The sequence below is a fragment of the Cucumis sativus genome, chromosome 3, assembly GCF_000004075.3.
Source record: "Cucumis sativus cultivar 9930 chromosome 3, Cucumber_9930_V3, whole genome shotgun sequence".
Lineage (NCBI taxonomy): Eukaryota > Viridiplantae > Streptophyta > Magnoliopsida > Cucurbitales > Cucurbitaceae > Cucumis > Cucumis sativus.
In genome coordinates, this window is record NC_026657.2 from 15,117,729 (window position 1) to 15,137,709 (window position 19,981).

Sequence of the window (19,981 nt, forward strand, 5' to 3'; positions counted from 1 at the left end):
TGTTGCAAATTTGACAAATATGATAGTAATCAAATGGACGGTAATATGTTTTTAAATTTGCTATTTTTGCATTTTTGAAATGTAAATGACATGTGCTTTGTTATCATATTTTTTTTTTTTGCTATTTTTGCAAACTCTCGTTTATTATAAGATTAATTAATAAATACTTCATATTACCCAAAACAATATGTGTAGTTATGACATATATTCATCCATTAAGCTATATATGCATTACATTAAAAAAAAAAGATTCTAGACTATAGAAAATGAAAAGCATTGATTTTTAGTTCTCAAAAATAATAGACTTTTTTGGTAAAATGAAACATAGTACTAAAATCTTATCGACATGATAATATTTTAATTGATAGTTTTAGGTTTTCATAGGTTTTATATATAGATGAAGGATGAATTGATATTTCCAAACAATTTCTCTAATTAATTTGTCTTTTTTTTGCAAAGATATTATAATAAATGCTGAGGTGGAAATTTGAACCTGGGATCTCTTGTCCACGAGATCAGACGCTAGTTGAACTGACATATTTTTGCCTTTTTTGTGAGATGGAAAAATTTTCAAATGACAATTTTTATTTTTATAATTCTTAATAAAAGTATTTACATTTCTACCTTACGTATTTGTAGCTTTATATTTTGTTTTAATTCCTAAACTTTGTATTTTATCCTATTTTTTTTCTATTGAGAGCATATGTTTTAATCTATAAAATTTTAGAAAGAGTTTATTTTGATCTTCATAGTTAAGGTTATGTTAACTTTTTCTTTTTCTTTAAATAGTGTGATTTTTATATTTAGACGACTAAGTTCTAAATTTATATTTATGGCATTAATTAAAATAATTACGGACATAAATTTCATGAAGTTTGTTTTCTAGGTGGGTTATTGTTATTAACTTTTTTTAAGTCAATTTTATTTTATTTTTTCAATATACCCAACGTTCAAGATTTCAATTTAAAAGTAAAAAGAAAAATAAAGATAAAGGATGAGAGCGAGAGAGGGGACGTGACGGAGTTGAATTTTGGAGGAAACAAATAACAAAATTAGTTTTTGGTTTAATTGATTCGAATAATTTTTTATCGTCGAGATTCGAGTTGGACACAGCGAGAGAGAGAGAGATGCCTCCGCCGATCAAAGAACCCTGCAAGAAGGAAGCGTGCGATATTCAAGCTTGTCTTACCAAAAACAACTTTCTTCCCCACAAGTATGTTTTCTTTTTACATTTCTCTTTCCATTTCGTTTCCGCAGCAATCTCCCATGATAGAATAGAATCTCAAGTTTGATGTTGTTCGATTGAGTCATTTGCATGAATCGGTGGGTAGAAGGGTCTAATAATTCCAATACTTTTTTTTTCACTTTCTTTGTGTTCCTGTATCTATAAACGAAACTCTGGACTGCTATATATCCTTTATGTTTTGTGCTTCGTTTTTCTTTGTTGTTCTATCCTTTGATCTCCCTTTGCGTTATGTGCGATCAAACAAAAATTTAATTAAGTAATGAAACAGGGGAACTTTTCGGTTTAATTCTTCGATGTTGCAACCATTTGGGCTTTTAGTTTTGATCCGTTTTCTGCCCTCTTCATGTTTGGTTCATTGACCGACGTAGTTACACCAAGTAGTGTAATCCTTGATTTGGGTTTTTCCGACAGCTTATTGAGGTCTGTATCCGTTCGTAAGAATTTTGTATAATTTTGTGTTGCTTTTTGTTCACTTCTAAAATTGAGATGCGTTTTGATGTACTTCCAAAAAATCAAGCTTATTTGCCACGTTCCGAAGATCAAGCTTCTTCTTTCTTGCCGCAGTAGGTTGGTCAGTCCTCCGGAATGATGTTTTCATGATTATAAGTGGAAGAAATATTTTCTATGAATTATTTAATTCTCATCTAAACCGTGAATGTTCTACTTCTACTCTGTCTTTCGCCTCTTCCATGAGTTCATGATAATCCCCAGCTTGCAAAATTTGTAGACTCTTCTCAGGTGTACAAATGAATTTAGTCCAAGGTTTAAAATAAAATGAAATATGGACTTCTCCTAAATTACCCATTCGATCCTAAAACTCACACGATGGTCTGCTGCTCGAAATTGCTCTTCTGCCTTTTTCTAGCGTTTCATCCCTTGCTCATCACTTCGTCTGACAATGTTGTTCCGTTTTAAATGAATCTTAAACTCGCTTCTTCCTCTCATTCCATCCTCTCACTTCTTCCTTTCGTTCCTCGTCCAACACATCTCTTCTGGCTAGTTTTTTGGTAATTAATGCTCGTTGTACGAAATTTTGATCTAATGCAAAAAAATCCTCACTAAGTCCTACAATCATTTTAAATCAATTTGAAGAAAGGATTTCGCAAGCTAGACTTTTGTAAGATAAAGAGCGCAACATAAAATGTAAAAAACCCCTAACTTTTCAGTTACAAAGTATCCCAAAATATAAACTATGAAGGTTGTTGAATCGTCGTAGACAACCAGTTTCACACGCTAAGTAAATGTACACTAGTGTGTTTGTTTCTTATTGGTTACGTTTTTTGATAGAATCATTGTTTACATTGCGAGATTGTTTCACATAACCAACATAAAACGGTGGAATGTCTGTGAGATGTTATTATGAGCACGAGCTAGTATCTCAGAATGACAAGAGAGATGCGAGAGCAAGAAACGAGATGAGATTTTTGAACATGTGCCCAATGAGAGACGAGAGGAAGAAAGACAGAGCTAGAGTTTAACAAAATTGTAATTTTTTAATTCTTTTTCTTTTGTGTGTGTGTGTATTATTGTTTGAAGGATGGACAAGAAGCAGCTATTCATTCAATGGGATGACAAAAAATAATCCTATTAAGGAGGTCGTTTGAAGGGTATTGTCGTGCCGAGCATAGTGAATTGAGAGATCAGCTGTATGAACTTACAAAAGTTAGTTCTTTGGAGTTCAACATCATGGTGACAGTGAAATATAAGTTGGATGATGAATCTTCTCCAGTGTGACGATGATGTTAGATTTCTCATATTTGAGCTAGATTTTAATAGAAGGTCGATATTCATAAGTGTTGAGAAAATCCTTCAAGAGACAACTTTCAGTGACACAGAGATAAAACTTGAACCCATTTGAAGTGGTTAAGTGTTGTTAGATGAGGAACGAGAGGAAGAGATAAGGTGTGAGGGGAAGGAACAAAGTGATTTTGGGCGGCAGGCCATCTTTGAGTTTCTAGGTCGAATGGGTAATTTCACATGCGACTGATGTACGCAAAAAAACCATTTTCCATATTTGATTTTAACTCTTAGGTCAAATTTCATTTGGGTTCTAAAATGAGGACATTCGTACAAATTCTTGCCGAATTTCTACATTTTCAGTTATTCTAGTTTTTTATTTGGGTACCAACGGTTAGTTTGCTTGATTTTCCTTTTATCATTCCCTGCTAGAGGAATGGGAATTTACTGAAGTTCGATTTCTATTTTCCACAAACTGTCTTCAATTTCGACTTCTATTACTCTATCTTGCCAATGATAGTGTAGTCTGCGACTCTGCGCATTAACCTTCTCCTTTTTTCCTCCTCATTTCTTATTTTATTTCTCTTTATTGTTATCTCTTGGTAGTTTCTTCTGGCTAGAGGTGTAAATTTGGTGCATTTCTGCTGGAAGGTTGTTCAAAATATATGTCGATGAACCAAATTCTTTGATAATTAAATTTTTGTTCATAGTTTTGAAGCCACTGGCATTGGCCACACATTTGGCAGGTTTATACCCAGTAGATGTTGAAGTCTGTTCTTTCTTATGTTGTATGCATGTAGTGTCTGTTGTAGTACCATCATTAATACCTGATGAGTAAGAAATTGGATTTGGATTCAATATATGCTGAAGGATGTGGTTCTTGGAAACTTGCCTTCTGCCCTAATTCAGGAGAAATGTCTTAATCTTCAAATTGCTAATCAACAAAAAGTTATGGGCATTATCTATATTAACAATTTTGTTGGAAAAGAAAACTATCCACCTGGAGGATAGAGTGTAATCCATCCCCATGTCCAAAAGAGCCAACTAGGTACACAGAAGCAACAGCTCGAATTCATTATTCTGGGTTATGTAGATAATGGGATGAGAGCCTGGGACGTTCTAACCTTCTGAGAACAAGAAGAGGACCAGCTAAGGAAGTTGATTTTCTTTGGCATTTGTTAAGAAGTCTCAAATGGGTGATGGTGCTGCTTAAACTCTCAAAAGATATGCAAATAAAGAATCCAAGAGGTCCGGGGTTGATCCACCTCTTTGTTCTGCTTTGTTGTAGCTGCGGCGAACTGGGGATTGGTTATAGCTCTCCATTCATCTCTCTTCCCTTACTCAAATTTCGTTCCATTTTCAGTTGGAGAAAATGGATAAACAAGCTGGTTTGCACTAGAGATAAATAGCCCTTCACGTTGCAATCCTACTACATTACACGTCTTGTAATAATGTTGAAGTTTAATGTCACTATGATGTGGTCAATGCTGTTATACATGTGGATATTATCGTGCTGTTGAAACTTTCTAGGAAGTATAAGTCCTAATTCTTCCCGTTGTATTTTCTCCCTTCAGGAATGTTACAACACATATTTACTGAAGAGTAGGATTGCCTCAATAAGGCGCCTTAACGTCTGAATAAGATGACTTAACGTCTTGAGTCATTTCAATGTAGACTTGCCAAGGGTCATAATTGGTTAAACAACCTACTCCAACCTAGGTGGAATTGGTTTTTTTTTTCTTTTCTTTTTCCCTCCTATCAATGCGATTATTTGTTTATGCTCTCATTTGTTTGGGAAATGGGTGCTCGGCATAATGTAGTATGCATTGTGCCAGTGCCCATGTTTCCTGGATTTGGTTGTGCAGACAAATATCAGTTAGATGCTCGTAACACTTCTGTTTGTGTGATGGGGAAGGCTTTTGCTGAAACCAAATTGATATGTTCCTAATCAATTTGTTCATTGACATGGTTGTAGGTGCGTCAGGGTCATTCAACTATTGCAACATTGCTGTGAGAACTGCGATTACAAATCAACACATTGTGCTTCTGTTTCTGGCCTCTTAAAGCAAATAAAGCCAAAAGGCCAGAAATCTTGATTCAAGGCATCTCAGGTGTAATCCAGCTTAGAAGTCACACCTCATTAGGTGTTGTTTTTAACTTAAAGCCACAATACGATGTTTTGCAAAATAGGCGAAAGAAAGATATGAGACCAGAGGCCTTCGATGGATCAACGGACAGCCAACAAAGTTGCCATTTCTTTCTAAATCCATCACCTGCAATATTTTCTAACAAAATATTTTAATTCTTTCTCAATGTCAAAGCATGATAAAAATTGACGACTAATTTTGACTGTTTCAGTTTGTACTTCGCTGATTGGGACACCACCAATAGTTGGAAGAATCAATTAAACTTGAATTATATCCATTGCAAGTTCTTGTATCTCAATTGTCTAAAAAAATTCTGGAAATGATTTATTTGCACATTTTCACGTATACCTTCTTTTGTAAGAAAGGGAAAACACAGCAGCTTAGGGAAACAAAAGAGATTCCAATCAACCTGAGCTCTTGAAATTAGCCAAACTAGTCAACCATTTTCCTCAAAAGTGATGACACTGCTTGTTATGCTAATAAACCCATATTTTAAAATGTGAATGAAGAATAGCAAGGCGAATTTTGCAACAAAAAAAAAAAATGAAATGGTTGAACTGATGGACTAAGAATAGTTATATATGTGCATTTTAAAGAGAACAAGGGAGTTTTGATATGTGGAGAGGCAATTCGTACTAACAATTGATGAAAAAGAATTCTGTTGGCTTGCATCTTTCATATGGATTTTGTGGGGTTGCAAGAACTTGTGTACAAGGCCAATAGGCATTACCCCCATTGTCAAGTCTCGGGGAGATAGAAATGGAAAGTGATAGAAAATTCTCTCCTTTCTATCTACTTTTACCAAAAAGGAACATCAAGGGGGTGGAACTTTGTGATAGAATACAAAGTTGATATCGACATGAAACCCGAACAAGAACCATATTCTCAAGGGTTCAAGGCAATCTCGAGGATTCTTGTCGTCTGAGAGGAATGCCTTCTCCACCATTAAATCCACCCTCCTCGGCATGCTTAGAGAGCCGCATTGATAAGGTTGTCGCTGGACCTGTATCAGTTTGCAGAGTTATGAACTAAAATTTAACATTTGTAACATGCCACAGCAGCGAAGTGTAATATGTACTGATAATGGGAGTTTGTTTTTTTATTTATATTCAACACGGTATATAGGGGAAGGGATCCCAAGGATGCCTTGTGGTAAGGGCTGAGATGTTTGGAGATGCACACCAAAGTCTTGGGTTTAAGTGGGCAGGTTGAAAACTTAATAATTAAAAAACTTCATTCATCTCCTAGGGCTGGCTTGGAGAGGACAAAACCTCTATGGATATGACATACGAATGAGGATTGGCCATTAATGGGACTCTGGTACCCAGATATACAAAATAAAACACAAGACTAGGGAACGGGACACAGGATGATGTACCTACCTAGACGGGAAATGAACAAACAATTATCCCAAAAAAAAGATCATTTCATAAGATGTTCACTCCATTGCTAAGAAAATAAATATTGACAAAAAAATTGTTTCCCAAGGGAAGAGATTAAGAGGCATACCATCGACCATATCCTTTGTTTTATGAAGAAGAAAAGTTCCTGAAAGAATAGTCACAAATCCACACATCTCCGTCACAACCTGCGTAGGGCTCTGCCTGTCCCAGTCCTGAAAGAAGTAATTCAAAAGATGTTAGAATCTACATCAATTAGAACGTGTGGAGGCAGTGCTCAAAGGATTAAGAGTTCTAATGTTCTATCCTGTCACTGATGTATAACAGAATGCTTGGGGCGCCATACTATGGCATGACTTTCGTGTCCGAATTGTGTTATGTGATGCTCCTTTGCTTACTGAGTCCATCCTAGTGGGTCTTCACCTTTGTTTATTATACTATAGTATACATGCCATTAAGAGCCATAGCTTCTCATTACCCATCGAAAACATCTTCTGTTTTACCTTTAGAAGGGCCCCTTTTGTACATCCTTGATCATTTCATTTAATTAATGAAATTCTCTTTACGATAATGCTATGTGCTATGTAAATTTTTAAACCTATCACAACTCATTTGTCCACATTGTCGTGTAAAAGAAACAACCAGCCGTTGACATACCTTAAACATTATCACACTAGCCAAGATGGTAAATGATGTGAACATGACATAGTATATGGGCGACACAACAGCTGTATTAAAAGTGTCAAGTGCCTGCAAACAAAGAGAGCAGAAATATCTTGGCCAGATGAGATCATAAAAAAAGGAAAGAAATATATATATATAGAGAGAGAATATACATCCACATGAAAGCATATGATCAAAAAAATATCATTTTTATTATTGTATTTAATTGAATTAGAACTCTTCGTTCTTCAAATAAATTAGACTTCTGCCAGTGTAAGTTCATAGTTTTACGGACTGACCATCTATAAACTCCAGTAAACTATTCCAACAGACAAAGAAGAGAACCTACCAATGTCACTTCTCTACTGGACAACAGATGGAGCAAACCAAAAGAAAAGGACACAGCTCAGTCAAACAGACCAAAAAAACCAGACAGGACGATTTTTAAACAAAAATAATTGATAAGGAAACACATGAGAGGATATCCCCCACCAATTGGTCTTCCCAAAATACATTTCCTTTTCTTCGCCCACAACACAACAAACAAGCTCGGACAAAGAAAGGAGCTCAAACAAAATATATTCTCAAAGATTTTAGTGTGTGCCTTTAACCCTCTTTGCCACCCATTCAAAGAAATGAGGGCAAGGATTTGGGCTCAAGGACAAAACCACCCATATATCAATTTCATAGTATACATCACATTCAATCCCATGATACCTATGAATAGTTTGACCATTTTAACATTTTTCTAAAAGGAAATGAAACATGTAACAAGATAAAGAACCCAACATATTCCAAATATTATAAACTACTTAGATACTTTTAAGCTAATCCTCTTGTATGTCTCCTTAGAATCAGGCTCCAACTATGGAACAAATACTGTTCAAGTGGAGTCATATCTTGCGTGTGTCAAACTACATACTCACAGGAGTACATGCTTTAGCATTGTGTATGAAAAGGCAATAATATTTCTCAAGAAACTTCCACTAAAAATAAAAGGAAAGAAGATCAACAACACAATAATTTCATTCATGGTTTATATAAATAGAGTTGCAAGCTTTCCGATGACCTTGCAAAAAGCAATGTTGATGACTTTGCCATATCTCATAATTTGAATATGCAGCAATGAACAACAGAATTAGGTCCTCAGCGATCGTGTCCCATCAACTTGAATATATTCCTTTAATTCATAGAACACTATTGAATCAAATGCAAACTGGTCTTGGCATTTTGGCCTAGGCCCGCCTAGACCACAGTTGATCCAGTCTTGGGTATATATATTTCAACACTCGCAAGCCTCTTCTTGTTTTCTCCTGCTCTCGTCTGTCAGTCTGGAGTAAGAAACATTTTTCACTTTTATAAGGTATCCTTGAGCAAGTTCCATTTGGAAACTAGCCAATTATCATTGACCTAAAAACTCAAGTTGGTAGGTTACGATAAATTTAATTACACAAACTGTAAAGAAAGATATCCACAATGCAGTAGACCACCCAACTATCTTTACAAGCTCTATTTCTTTTGAGCTAATTTTTCCTATCAAGGACCTTCCTTGATAGTTGATAACGTTGTTCCAAGGAATTTTTATCTTTGTTTTGAAAGGATTTTTCTGCAAGTTTGGGTAAGAGTCTCCCTAACAATTCTTAGGAAGCACTGTTGAATACTATTCCAAGATATACCAACTTGGCACAAAATCATATTTAGAAAACAAGGGATCTAAAGTTTCAGACTAACAGTACAAGAAGAGCAAACATTCTTGTTTGGGTACTGTTTTTCTTTCCTTTTTTTTATTTGATAAAGAGAAACGCTTCATTGAGACTAATGAACAATGAAAAAGCACAAGAACAGGGGCGGCCTAGACCAACCCCAGAAAAAACCCCATTACAAGAAAGGATCCCAACTAATAGAAATCAAACCCAAATAGTAGTTACAGAAAAGCTTCGAAATTGAAGCCCAAAGCAAAACATAATGACGAACGACGACCAAAAATCTCTAGAATCCCTCTCCATGCCCTTAAAAACTCTATTGTTTCATTCCCTCCACAAGCTCCATAAAATTGCACAAGTACTCGCACTCCAAAGAATCCTGGCTCTCCTTCATAGGTGGGTGGAGAAAGTAATAATTAACCATGTCTCTAACACCTCTAGTACGAGCACTCTACCAAACATTTGTGAGAGAGAATCCCAAATGATGCAAGCGTAGTCACAATTTCAAAGAATATGATCCAGATCTTCTCCCACCTTCAGACAGAGAATACAACAGAACAGGCCAACTAGATAAGACAAAATCCTGGAGAACCTATCAAACTTGATACCACAACCATGGAGCACCTGCCAAGAAAAGAATCTAACCTTTCCAGGAACCTTGATTCTCCAAAGAACTGAACAAATCGACTCACTAGAAGAAGGATCCAACAGGGTCTGGACAAAACACTGGAGAAACCATCCAAAGGATTAGGACTCCAAATTCTCACATCCCTTCTACCAAGGCGAAAAGGATAATTCTCTAACAGAGGGAGAGAAAGAGAAGCCACATCTAATGATTCCCTATCGGTAAGAGGACGACAAAAAACAAAAGAAAAAGAAAATGGGCTCCCCTTCCAAACTAAGGATCGACAGTGAAATTACTTTTATGGAAGGAAAGATGGTAAAGACAAGGAAATAAAAGCACAAAGAGGTCTATCCCCAACCCAAAAGTCCTCCCTGAAGTAGGTATCTCTCCCCTCCCATACCATACAACAAACTGGGTGAGCAAACCTAGGAAGGTCCTTCATAATGTCTTTAGATAAATTCCGGTAAGTATGTCTAATCCCTTTAGACAACAACTCAAAAGGGTGGGGACCAAATTTACTCACAATGATTTTTTGCCAGAGTCAAGTTCAGAGTTAAAATGCCATAACCATTTAGCTAAGCGGGTTTTGTTGCAAAGCCTAAAGTTCCCAGTTCCAAAACCACCTAAGTGAATCAATTTGATTTTTTCAATAATCTGCCATTTTATCAGATGAGAGCGCTTGCCTTTCCTTTCATCAATCCCTTCCCATAGGAAGTCACACATTAACCTCTCTAAATTCTAACAAATCTCACTTGGGACCCTAAATAAAGAATAGTAAACTGGAGTGCCATTCAAAATTAACTTAATCAGAGACAGTCTCACTGCAATGGAAAAGAAACCTTTCTTCCAAGAGGCTAATCTCTCTCTTTCTTTATCCACCACAGGATCCCATAAAGTGATTGATTTCGGATTATTTCCCAAGAGGAGGCCAAGATATGTACAGGGAAAGCTACTAACAACATAACCGACCCAATCTGCCCACTTATTGTTTGGGTACTATTGGTTGGCCATTTGAATGTCTCCATCCATTTGCCCGCTTTGCCTTCAACATGAAGAAGACCCAATTCATCTTCTTTTTTTTCTTGTGCTCGTATTTAGCCAAGTGTTGGAGAATTTATTCTCAGTCTTCAATATGTCTTGGGTGTTTAGTGACGAATGTAGAGAAACGGTACAACTTTTAGGAGGTCCATGTTTCAACAAAACCTCTCTTTTACTATGGTTTAACGCGATAAAAGAAATTTCTGAGGAATTATGGTTTGAAAGGAATCAAAGGGTCTTCCACGACCACGACAGATCTCTCGGCTGGTTGGATTGTTATGAAGTCGCTAATAGAAATGTTTCGTCGTGGTGCATTCTCTCCAAGGAGATTGATAGTTACAGTATGTCAGAATTCAATTGAATTGGAGAACTTTTATTTCCGCAACTTAATTTGGGCATGGTGTTGATCGGCCTTTTTGTTCTGCTTTGTTTTTGTCCCTTAGTAGTTTAGACAGTGTTTTAGCAAGGATTGCCCCGTTTGATTTCCTTGTATTAGTAATCATTGTTGTAAAGGCTTTATGTTAGCCTTGATTATCATGTTTTCAAAGTTTGTTGCATATGATGTGGAGGCGTCAACCTAGTTGAGATATGTAGGTGCACGGTTGATCCTTAGGTTATTTGCTTATTGTATAATTCTCTTGTACTATGAGCTTTTGTCTCATTATTAATTAATAAAAGAGACTCGTTTCCTTTAAAAAAAATGTCCCACTCTCACTTTTGCAACAGAAGAATTGACTAAGATTTTTTTTTGGAAAACGGAAACAAAAATTTCAATGATATGATGAAAAGTAACTAATACTCCACAGTACAAGATCTCCAAGTATAAAATAAATATGGGAGACAAACACAACTATTGAGAAAACCAGGCCAAAAGGTAGAGCCCTAAAAAAACTAAGAAACAAACCAAACCAAAATAAACCAGACCAAAGAGAGAAAAAACAAAGCAAAAAAACTGACTAATACACCGCAAATGACAAGAAGATTTTGAAAAAAAAAAACCCTTTTGAGAGGAAAGGAGACCCCAAGCCAAATGGGACTTTAAGAATTTTTGACAGAAAACACCTCAAACAATCCATATGAGTGTAAGTATCTTTAAAAGAACAAAGCAAATACTGCTAAACTATTACTCCCAGGGAACTAGAAGGAACTGACTAGGAGATATTGAGATGTTTAGGTAATGGTTCTCATTTGTGTGGTTTCTTTTCCTGCAGATAGATCAAAGGAAGAAAAGAAAAAGAAAACACAGAGAAGATCATGGAAAGAAAAAATAAACATCCCAAATAATACATAAAACACGAATAAAGGAGCCAATGAAGTCTCTTCTATTGAGATGAGTGGAAGTACAAAAAGCAAAGGAAAAAAACAAACAACAAGGGAGATGAATGTCTCATTGACTCCCCCCTTTGCACGAAATTTCCCCTAGACTTTACAGAATCATGATTGCTAAGGACTCTGTGGTCAGTCATTGGTGGTCTAACTCTAACTCCTTCTGCGTTTGGGACTTTAAAATGTTCAGAAGAAATTTTATTGATGTGGGTCGATCTTATGACCAAGCTCCAATCCTTCAGGCCTAATAATAGAGATGAAGTTATCTTGTGGATGTGGGAAAACAATGGCTTCTTTGCAGTTAGGTCTTTTTCTCCCAAGCCGATTGTGAAAAAAGTTGCCTTGAACAGACAAAGCTCTGATCTTACATGGAAAGCCAAGTGTCCTAAGGTCAAAGTCTTTGATAGAACACTGATGTAGTGTTTCTGTTATATTGATAATTCAAACACAACTTACAGCATAAGCAAACCGCGAACCTCAAAAGATGAGTCACGTTACATATAATTCAGAAACATCAAACAAAGAAAACCTCCCAAAATTCCAAACGACAAAACAAAAACAAAATACTAATAAGCAAACCAGAATATAGAACACCAGTCTTCTGCTTCCCCTGTCTTTCACTGGAGTATTGCAGACCTTTTCCTTCACTCCAAAAACTCCCCTCTTTTTCCATCCCCTTCTCATTGATTTAACTTCCTTAATAAAATAACTGTCATTTTTAAATTAAAGTGTAGGTGGTTCTTTTTAAATAACTGTAAGTAGTTCCTCACGTTCTTTATTTTTTTCTTTCTTCTATTATAAGTAAATAATGGTGGTGGTTTAACAGTTTTCCTATGGATTTTCTCCTTTGAAAGGCTGAATACTTGTTGTAGAATCTAAAGAGCCCTGCAAAATTATGCTATCTTCCCTAATTCGTGTGTTCTTTGTAAAAGTCGGGAGTCCTTGATGCATCTTTTCTTTTTATGCCCCTTTGTTGCGGATTGTTGGGGAAGGTTATTTAGCTTGCTCAATTTGCATAGGTATTGGCTTAGCAAAGCCTCTGATGGTCGTCTTTAGCAGATTGAAGGCCCCAAGTTTCGTGCTCAGTTGAAACTCCTTTGGTCTAATGGGGTCTTTGCCCTTCTCTAGAGGCTTTGATTTGAACGAAACTCAAGGATCCTTCGTGGCTATGAACAAAATATGGCCATCTTTTGAGTTCTTGTCACTTTTTTTGCTTCTCCACGGTTGTCTACCTAATAATTATTTTGTAATTATAGCCTAAATCATATCTACACCAGTCTGGCTTTTTTTTGGTAACCTATTGGTTTTATGGGGATATCTCATCTCTCCCTCCTTAGTATTCTCCTTTTGACAATGAAAGTTATGTTTCTTATTAAAAAAAATAATGATAAACAGATGAAAGGAGAAGTGCAAATTTGCTCAACAGTTGTGAGAGATCAAAAAAGACAATCTTAAACACCGGAGACACCAACCCTTCACCAATTCCTTCATATAATTTTAACATCACGAGATCATTAAAAGACTCCACTGCCATATCAATGTTTCATTGACTTCGTGCTCCTGCCATACATGCTCATTGATCTGGGAGCACTCTCTTGTTACATTCAAGCCAAATATTTCTAGGGACATCCTTGCCCTATACAAAAAGGGAGCAGTGGGGATTATAACTTTCCATTAATTTCCCATTTTTCACTCTCTTCATGAAATAGCAAAAAAAAGCCAGAATAATTAAACTAAACCTACATAGCAAGAAGTGATGGCCCTAATTTTCATCATTTTGACAGCACACTACTGCCAAAGTGGTATCTATCATCAGTATCAAATATTAACGTCCACTGTTGAAAAGTTCTGCTTCAAAAATGACTGTTCTTAGTTTCTCTTAGAAATGATCGTTCTATAGCTACATTGGGCTATTTTCCTTCTTATATGACCCGGAAAGAAAAAGAAAAGAGCTAACATGGTGAGATTCCTTTGTAGGTAAAGTCCAACTCGCATGGTGAAATGGTGCTGGTTCAGAAAAGAAAAGAAGTCCAAACTTCAAACCATCTCATTCTAAATACTTATAGTTGAATAGTTTTATTATTTCAATTAATGATTTAAAATTATATTATATTTAATTAAGAACTCCAGAGATTAAATTATTAACTAATAACTATATGGACCACAAATATAATATCATACACAGATACAGGGACAGATACTAAAATTGTTTCTAAATGATTAAAAACCAAAAATGAGCACCACTTACCTTGTTTAAATAATTCATTTGGGTAAGCACACAAGTAATCACAACTAAAGTAAATATCCAGGTCTGAGGATATATTAGCTGGTTCATTCCTGATAGCGTTAGCTTCAAGGCAATTCCTATTGCTTTCACACTCATGACCTGTCATTAGATATATAATAACAAAATCACTTGAAGAAGAGTAGGAAAAATTTAATTTCAAAATTGAAGATAGCATTTTAAAACAAAAAAGATAACAAGGATACAAGTTGTATACATACCGATAAAGATCCTACAAGGGAACATACACCAATGTAAACCATAATGTGAGTCTGGCCATATTGTGGTATAAAGTGGAATATAAGTATAAACACAGCTGTCATAACCGATGCTGCATACAGTAAAAAGGCTGCAAAATAAAAGTCAAAGTTATTACCAATATGTTGTTAAATCAAATAAATGACTGACTAAAACCTGAGAACCATATACGGGGTACAAAATTATAGATTATGAATGAAAAATATTAACATATCATTTACAGAGAACCAAGTAACTGATTCCATGAATTTTCCATTACTCAATCAATGCTGGAACTTTGCTAATAACAAGATGACTCCCTGAGTTGTAGTCTTCACCACCCCAAAAGAAATATCTAAACAGCTTCTCCATACTTTTAATCACCCCGTAAGAAGCTTTGAGGAGGGAAAGGAAATGCAAAGGCAACCCATTGAGCAACAGAGAAATCAATGATTACCAGCCACCTTTGGAAAGAAACAAATTCTTCCATTTAGCAATCTTACTTCTAATTTTGTTGACATCCCAGAAAGCCAGAAACCAATGCTTACCACCCAAAGGAAAGCCTAGTGAGTTAAGGGTGAGAGACTCCATCTTACAACCCAACTCAACCGCAAGCCTAAACACCTTATGCTCCTTAATATATTAATCCAAATTAGGAAGAACTTTGCCACATTCAAATTAAAGAATGAACATCCCTTGGACAAAAAACAAAAGTGTCATCAGCATAGTGAAATGAAAAATAGCCACCTTTTTTCTACTGATCTCCCAACCTTCAAGAGCTTATTTCTCCATATAGAAGTAAACTAATCTGTTGAAAGCATCACCAAGGAGGGTAAAAAGGATGGGGAAGGGGGTCTCCTTGTCTTTGATCCCTTTGACTCATGTCACCCATATATTGTGAGCTTTTGCATTTAAGATGCAGACGGCTAAAAAGAAGAAGTAAACAATATTTTACTACCATGTGGAGACAGCAAGTAAGGCTCTATCGTTTAATGGGGAAGTTCAATGCTTCTGATTACCCTGGTGAAGAAAAAAAAAAGGAGTTGCCAACAGTTCTCTGCTTTTTCACAGACTGCAATCACTAGAATGCAGGTAGACATGAGGTTTCACGTCTCAACTACTACTGTTCAACTGTTGTATCAATAGTACCGAGAGCCCAATTTCAAACAAAAAATTTAACCTTTCCAAGAATTTTGAAACTCCAAATTGCTTCATCCAACATCATTGAGAGCATATGCTGAGGGTTTTTTTTTTCTTTTTTTTTTTTTTGGAGGAGGGTGGGGTCAGAAAAACATATACTGTCGAGAAAAATTTCCGAGGGGCACCGTACTTGAAAATCTGGAAAACATGTCCCATCCTTTTAATCGTGCTCATCCTAGTTTAGTTGAGTCGTTCTTAGACACATGCTTGGGTCACCTATGAATTCTCACTCTCTCTTAAGCCTTAAATGAAACATTAAAGAAAAACATAAGAGAAGGAAAAAATTACTATTAAGCAGAATCATGGTATTTTGAAAGGAGGGAGCGCATTTCAAAATAATAAAGACATACCAGGCTCCATGGCCATTTGCCACACTTCAGTAACAGATTCAATTTCACGTTCTTGAGGAGCATGGAGCACAATGGTTGTGGAACCCACTACACACAGAACACAGCCAAGAATTCCAAAAATATGCAACCTCTCCCGCAATATAATATGTGCAAGCACTGCACTGCAAGATATCATGACAATATGAGTATAAACAACTGCAAACTCTGGCTTAATCTGTGCAACTCAGACCATACCTGATAATTATGCTAAGAGCACCAAGTGGGGTAACTAGTATAGCTGGAGCAAATGCGTAAGCTGCAAAATTAGCAATTTCTCCAACAATCACTGCAGAAAACCATTGCCAATTTAGGATTTCCCTTTTTCGTTTCAGTTTCAAAAAAATTTCCTTTCATTATAAATCTGCCAAAAGGATTATATGCTTTGCAATGATCGTCACCAAGCAATACTAATTTTTTTGAGTACGTATTGATCTCTAGGTCCATTTTTATGGGGGAAAAAGAAAACCCACACCTCTGTATTCTTCTTTTCCAACTAGGATTCAAAAGATTTCTAAGTCCATATTTGCTCCATTTTGGTACACTTATTAAAAATAAATGCAATGAATGAAGCAAAATACCAAATAAAATCATGCACACAAAATGTATCTTAATAAGGGAACATCTATAAAACAAAATGGTCAAGGAGCCTGGTCTCAATGGCTGATTAAAAACCTTACAAATAAATTCAGCAATCTATTAGGTGAAAGATCTCACAAATAAATTCAGTGATCTCTATTTAGCGGTTACATGTTTTCAAAAAAGGTGGCATGCAGTACCTAAATGTGATGTTAATTTATTATTCAGTCCCTACATCGTTACTCACTTGTTAAGATGTTACTTCCTTAAGAAAGACTTACTTGTAATCATGCCGACCCACCAAAGAGGCTCATATAGGTAAGAATAGCCTCCAACTCCTGACATTAATCATCACATCAATTACAGTGAAACTGAGAAGATAACAGTTACCGTGCATATAAAGCATCATACAGATAAGGAAGCGCCAATCATCAACTTCAAAGGCAGGAGATTTTCATCAAACATCATATATATACAAAAAACAAAAGTAAATGAAAAGAGACCAAAATGCTCCAAAATACAAAATCTAGAAAGGAACCACTTAAAAAAAGATACAAAAAAAAACAAACAAACAAATAAACGTAAATAGTAAATACATCAATGCCAACAAGAGTAACTAGAAAGAAACAACTCTCTCAACTCTGATTAATACCTTGAATGAAAAACAAAATTTATCAAGAAAAGAAGCTACACAAAGGCAGATAAGATATCTCCATGAAGCCAAAGTGATTACAAAAAAAAAAAAAAAAAAAACTCCCAATTGGCATAGACTTGAATCAAATCGAGTCACGTTCAGGCGGCTGAAGGTTGTTAAACAATGGTATTCATTCATGCCGATAAAATTAAAATGATATAGAACTAAATTCATCGCCACTAACTCAATTCAAATTATATATAAGGAATTAAACTTTTGGGGCTACTCATCTGCCAAGGAACAAATAGTAGTTAAAAAAATATATGTCCACTATTTTACGATGCATGACATTCGCAGTATGCAGTCTGATACTTGGAAAGAGCTATACATACCATTTTTGGTAATAGGCCTCCAAATAAGCAAATAATATAATTGATTAACAAATGAGTATAATAAATTCAATTTCACAATTCAAATAAAGAAAAATCGTCGAGAACTTCATTAATAGACGATCCATCTCTAATAACGGAAGAACCGAGGCATAAAAGTACAAATTACAAAAAATTCCATACCCAATTACAGAAATTTGAAAAAAAAAAATCGCAAAGAAATCAAAGAACTACATTAACCATTTTAAGGTAAATTGAAGGAAAGAAAAAAAACAGAGTGAGATACCTGCTCTGACTCCAGAAGCGCCGGCTTTCTTCAAGCCCTTTTTCTTAACAATGAAGCTAGCACCAATAAAAAAACTGGAAGAAAGAGCAAGAATCAAGCCCTTGATATTATCAGAGGACATGCCCTCCCGCCAGCTAGGAGTTTGAGAGGTTGCCATGGCAGAGAGAAACCCTAGGTTGGAAGTTGAGAAACCATATCATAAGATAAGATAAAGGAAAAGCAGAATTGAGAAAAAAAAGGAGGCAGAAATGGGAAGGGAGTGAGTTGGGAAGTGGAAAGGGAATTAATGTGGGATGTTGAGGGGAGGGAAACACAGATCGAAGGTAAATGTATGGAGAAAATTTGTCGGCGCTTTGAGACTGGTGTTGAACACAACAGCGAGAGAGGGAGGAGATTACTTAGATCGAAAGAGAAAAAGAGGGAGAGAATGAACGGATGAATGAGAGATCTAAACAAAATCATTGATTTGGTTTTACCAAAATAAAGACTACTCTCCGACTATGGTTTGATCACTTTCACGCTACCTTCTCTTTTTTCTTTTTTTCTTTTTTCTTTTTTTCTTTTTTCATTTCTTTCTTTTTTTTTCAAACAATAACAATCGCAAATGGAAAATCTTTTTTCTTCTTTCTTACTCTTTTTTTTTATTTATTTTTAATAATTAAAATTAAGTTTGTATAAATAATTAGATAATGGTAATTTTGCAATTTCACATTTTTCAATGAATTAGATATACTTTTAACTTTAAAGATGATTCTAATTTGAATATTCACTCACACAGGACGTTAAAGTAGTGAATCACTTGTCTATTCAATAAGAACATTTTGAAGTTTTCTTGAGAGCTTGAAAAATACTCCCTTTTTCTTTCTTCTTCTTTTAGAAAAATCTGGATTTTTATAAGAATAATAAAAAAAAATATTTACCTGAAAAAAATTCAACAAAACTATTTACAAAATATACCAAAATTCATCTTACTCTCACTAGTCTATTTGAAAATTTTGCTATATTTTGTAAATCGTTTCATTCTCGTCATATTCCGAACAATTCCTTTAATTTCTTTTATTTGGTCAATTGTTTCAAAATGTTATACTTTTACTTTTGAATTTAGTTTTCTTTTTTACCAATCGTTTTCAATCATATATTCAATCCCCAACCATGCTTTTTAATATTATTGAGATCATTTTTTTTTTTTGTAACTACTATATATTCATCATCTCTTTTCAAGATACATTATTCTTGAAGTTAACTATCGATAAAAAGCATCAATGAAACAATAAGTTAAAAAATTATTTTAAAAATTAAAATATTACTTATTTTTTCTTTTATAATTCATAGATTCTTTTACCATAGAAGGGAAATGTCAAATTAACATTTCTTGAAAATTCCAAATTTTATATGATAATATCAACGATGAAGTGATATCATGAATGTGATGGGACCAATTGAATGAGGTTGAATTACTATGAGGGGGGGTGGGATCAAGACAATAGATTGTGTTGTTGGAAGGCATCCAACAATATGTTAGAGGTCTACTCTTTTTGTCCCTTCCCATTACTCAATCAAATCACATTAACACAAGTGTTATCTATTCTACTACACTAATGTTTAAAAGTGATTATTGAAATGTTAAAACTACCTCTCATATTTTAAAAATCCAACCATGCTTTTAACCTTTTATAATTTGTTTTGATCGTAATATAAAAATTATATTCAAAAGTGTAGATTTAAATATTAGAATAATTATAACTATTTAAACGTACAAGAATTAATTCTAACCAAAACCACTCTCAAAATGTGCATAATCTTTCTTTTACTTCCTCTCATCACAAGTTGATTAGGGTGGAATTGAATCAATAGAGAGCTAATTTTGGTAACCATTTAATTTTTAGTTTTTATTTTTAACATTGTTCTCTACAAATGGTTAATCAATACGATATTTTCTACCTAGATATTATTTAAATTTCTAGCCAACTTAAATCTAAAAACACATCAAATATATATATATATAAATAAATAAAAGCTTGATTTTGTTTTTTAAAATAAAAGACCAATTTACCAAATTAGGTATAAGAAATGATCTACATGTGGATCACAAAATAATGTT

At 34.9% G+C, this 19,981-nt stretch overlaps 2 protein-coding genes across 4 annotated transcripts; one reads left to right on the top strand and one right to left on the bottom strand.

Moving 5' to 3' along the window:
- Positions 1-1,000: 1,000 nt before the first annotated feature.
- LOC101202782 (cx9C motif-containing protein 4) lies at positions 1,001-5,450 on the top strand. Its single transcript, XM_004146205.3, has 2 exons — positions 1,001-1,213; positions 4,959-5,450. The coding sequence occupies exons 1-2, from the start codon at positions 1,128-1,130 to the stop codon at positions 5,077-5,079; spliced, it is 207 nt and encodes a 68-aa protein (XP_004146253.1). The 5' UTR covers positions 1,001-1,127; the 3' UTR covers positions 5,080-5,450.
- Positions 5,451-5,664: 214 nt separating this feature from the next.
- On the bottom strand, positions 5,665-18,428 carry LOC101210534 (probable magnesium transporter NIPA4). 3 transcript variants are annotated; one of them, XM_011652984.2, is made up of 9 exons: positions 17,881-18,410; positions 16,853-16,909; positions 16,191-16,281; positions 15,957-16,117; positions 14,391-14,518; positions 14,134-14,271; positions 7,188-7,280; positions 6,640-6,745; positions 5,665-6,133 (listed from the first exon to the last, which is right to left on the bottom strand). In XM_011652984.2, exons 1-9 carry the CDS (start codon positions 18,035-18,037, stop codon positions 6,024-6,026), a joined length of 1,041 nt encoding a protein of 346 aa, XP_011651286.1. In that variant the 5' UTR covers positions 18,038-18,410; the 3' UTR covers positions 5,665-6,023. The 3 variants fall into 3 exon arrangements, 2 of the variants coding, with proteins under 2 accessions (XP_011651286.1, XP_031738183.1); XR_004215159.1 differs by lacking the exons at positions 5,665-6,133; positions 6,640-6,745 and adding an exon at positions 8,263-8,524 and having other exon boundaries at positions 17,881-18,428; XM_031882323.1 differs by lacking the exons at positions 5,665-6,133; positions 6,640-6,745; positions 7,188-7,280 and adding an exon at positions 8,972-13,521 and having other exon boundaries at positions 17,881-18,427.
- Between the last annotated feature and the right edge of the window lie 1,553 nt (positions 18,429-19,981).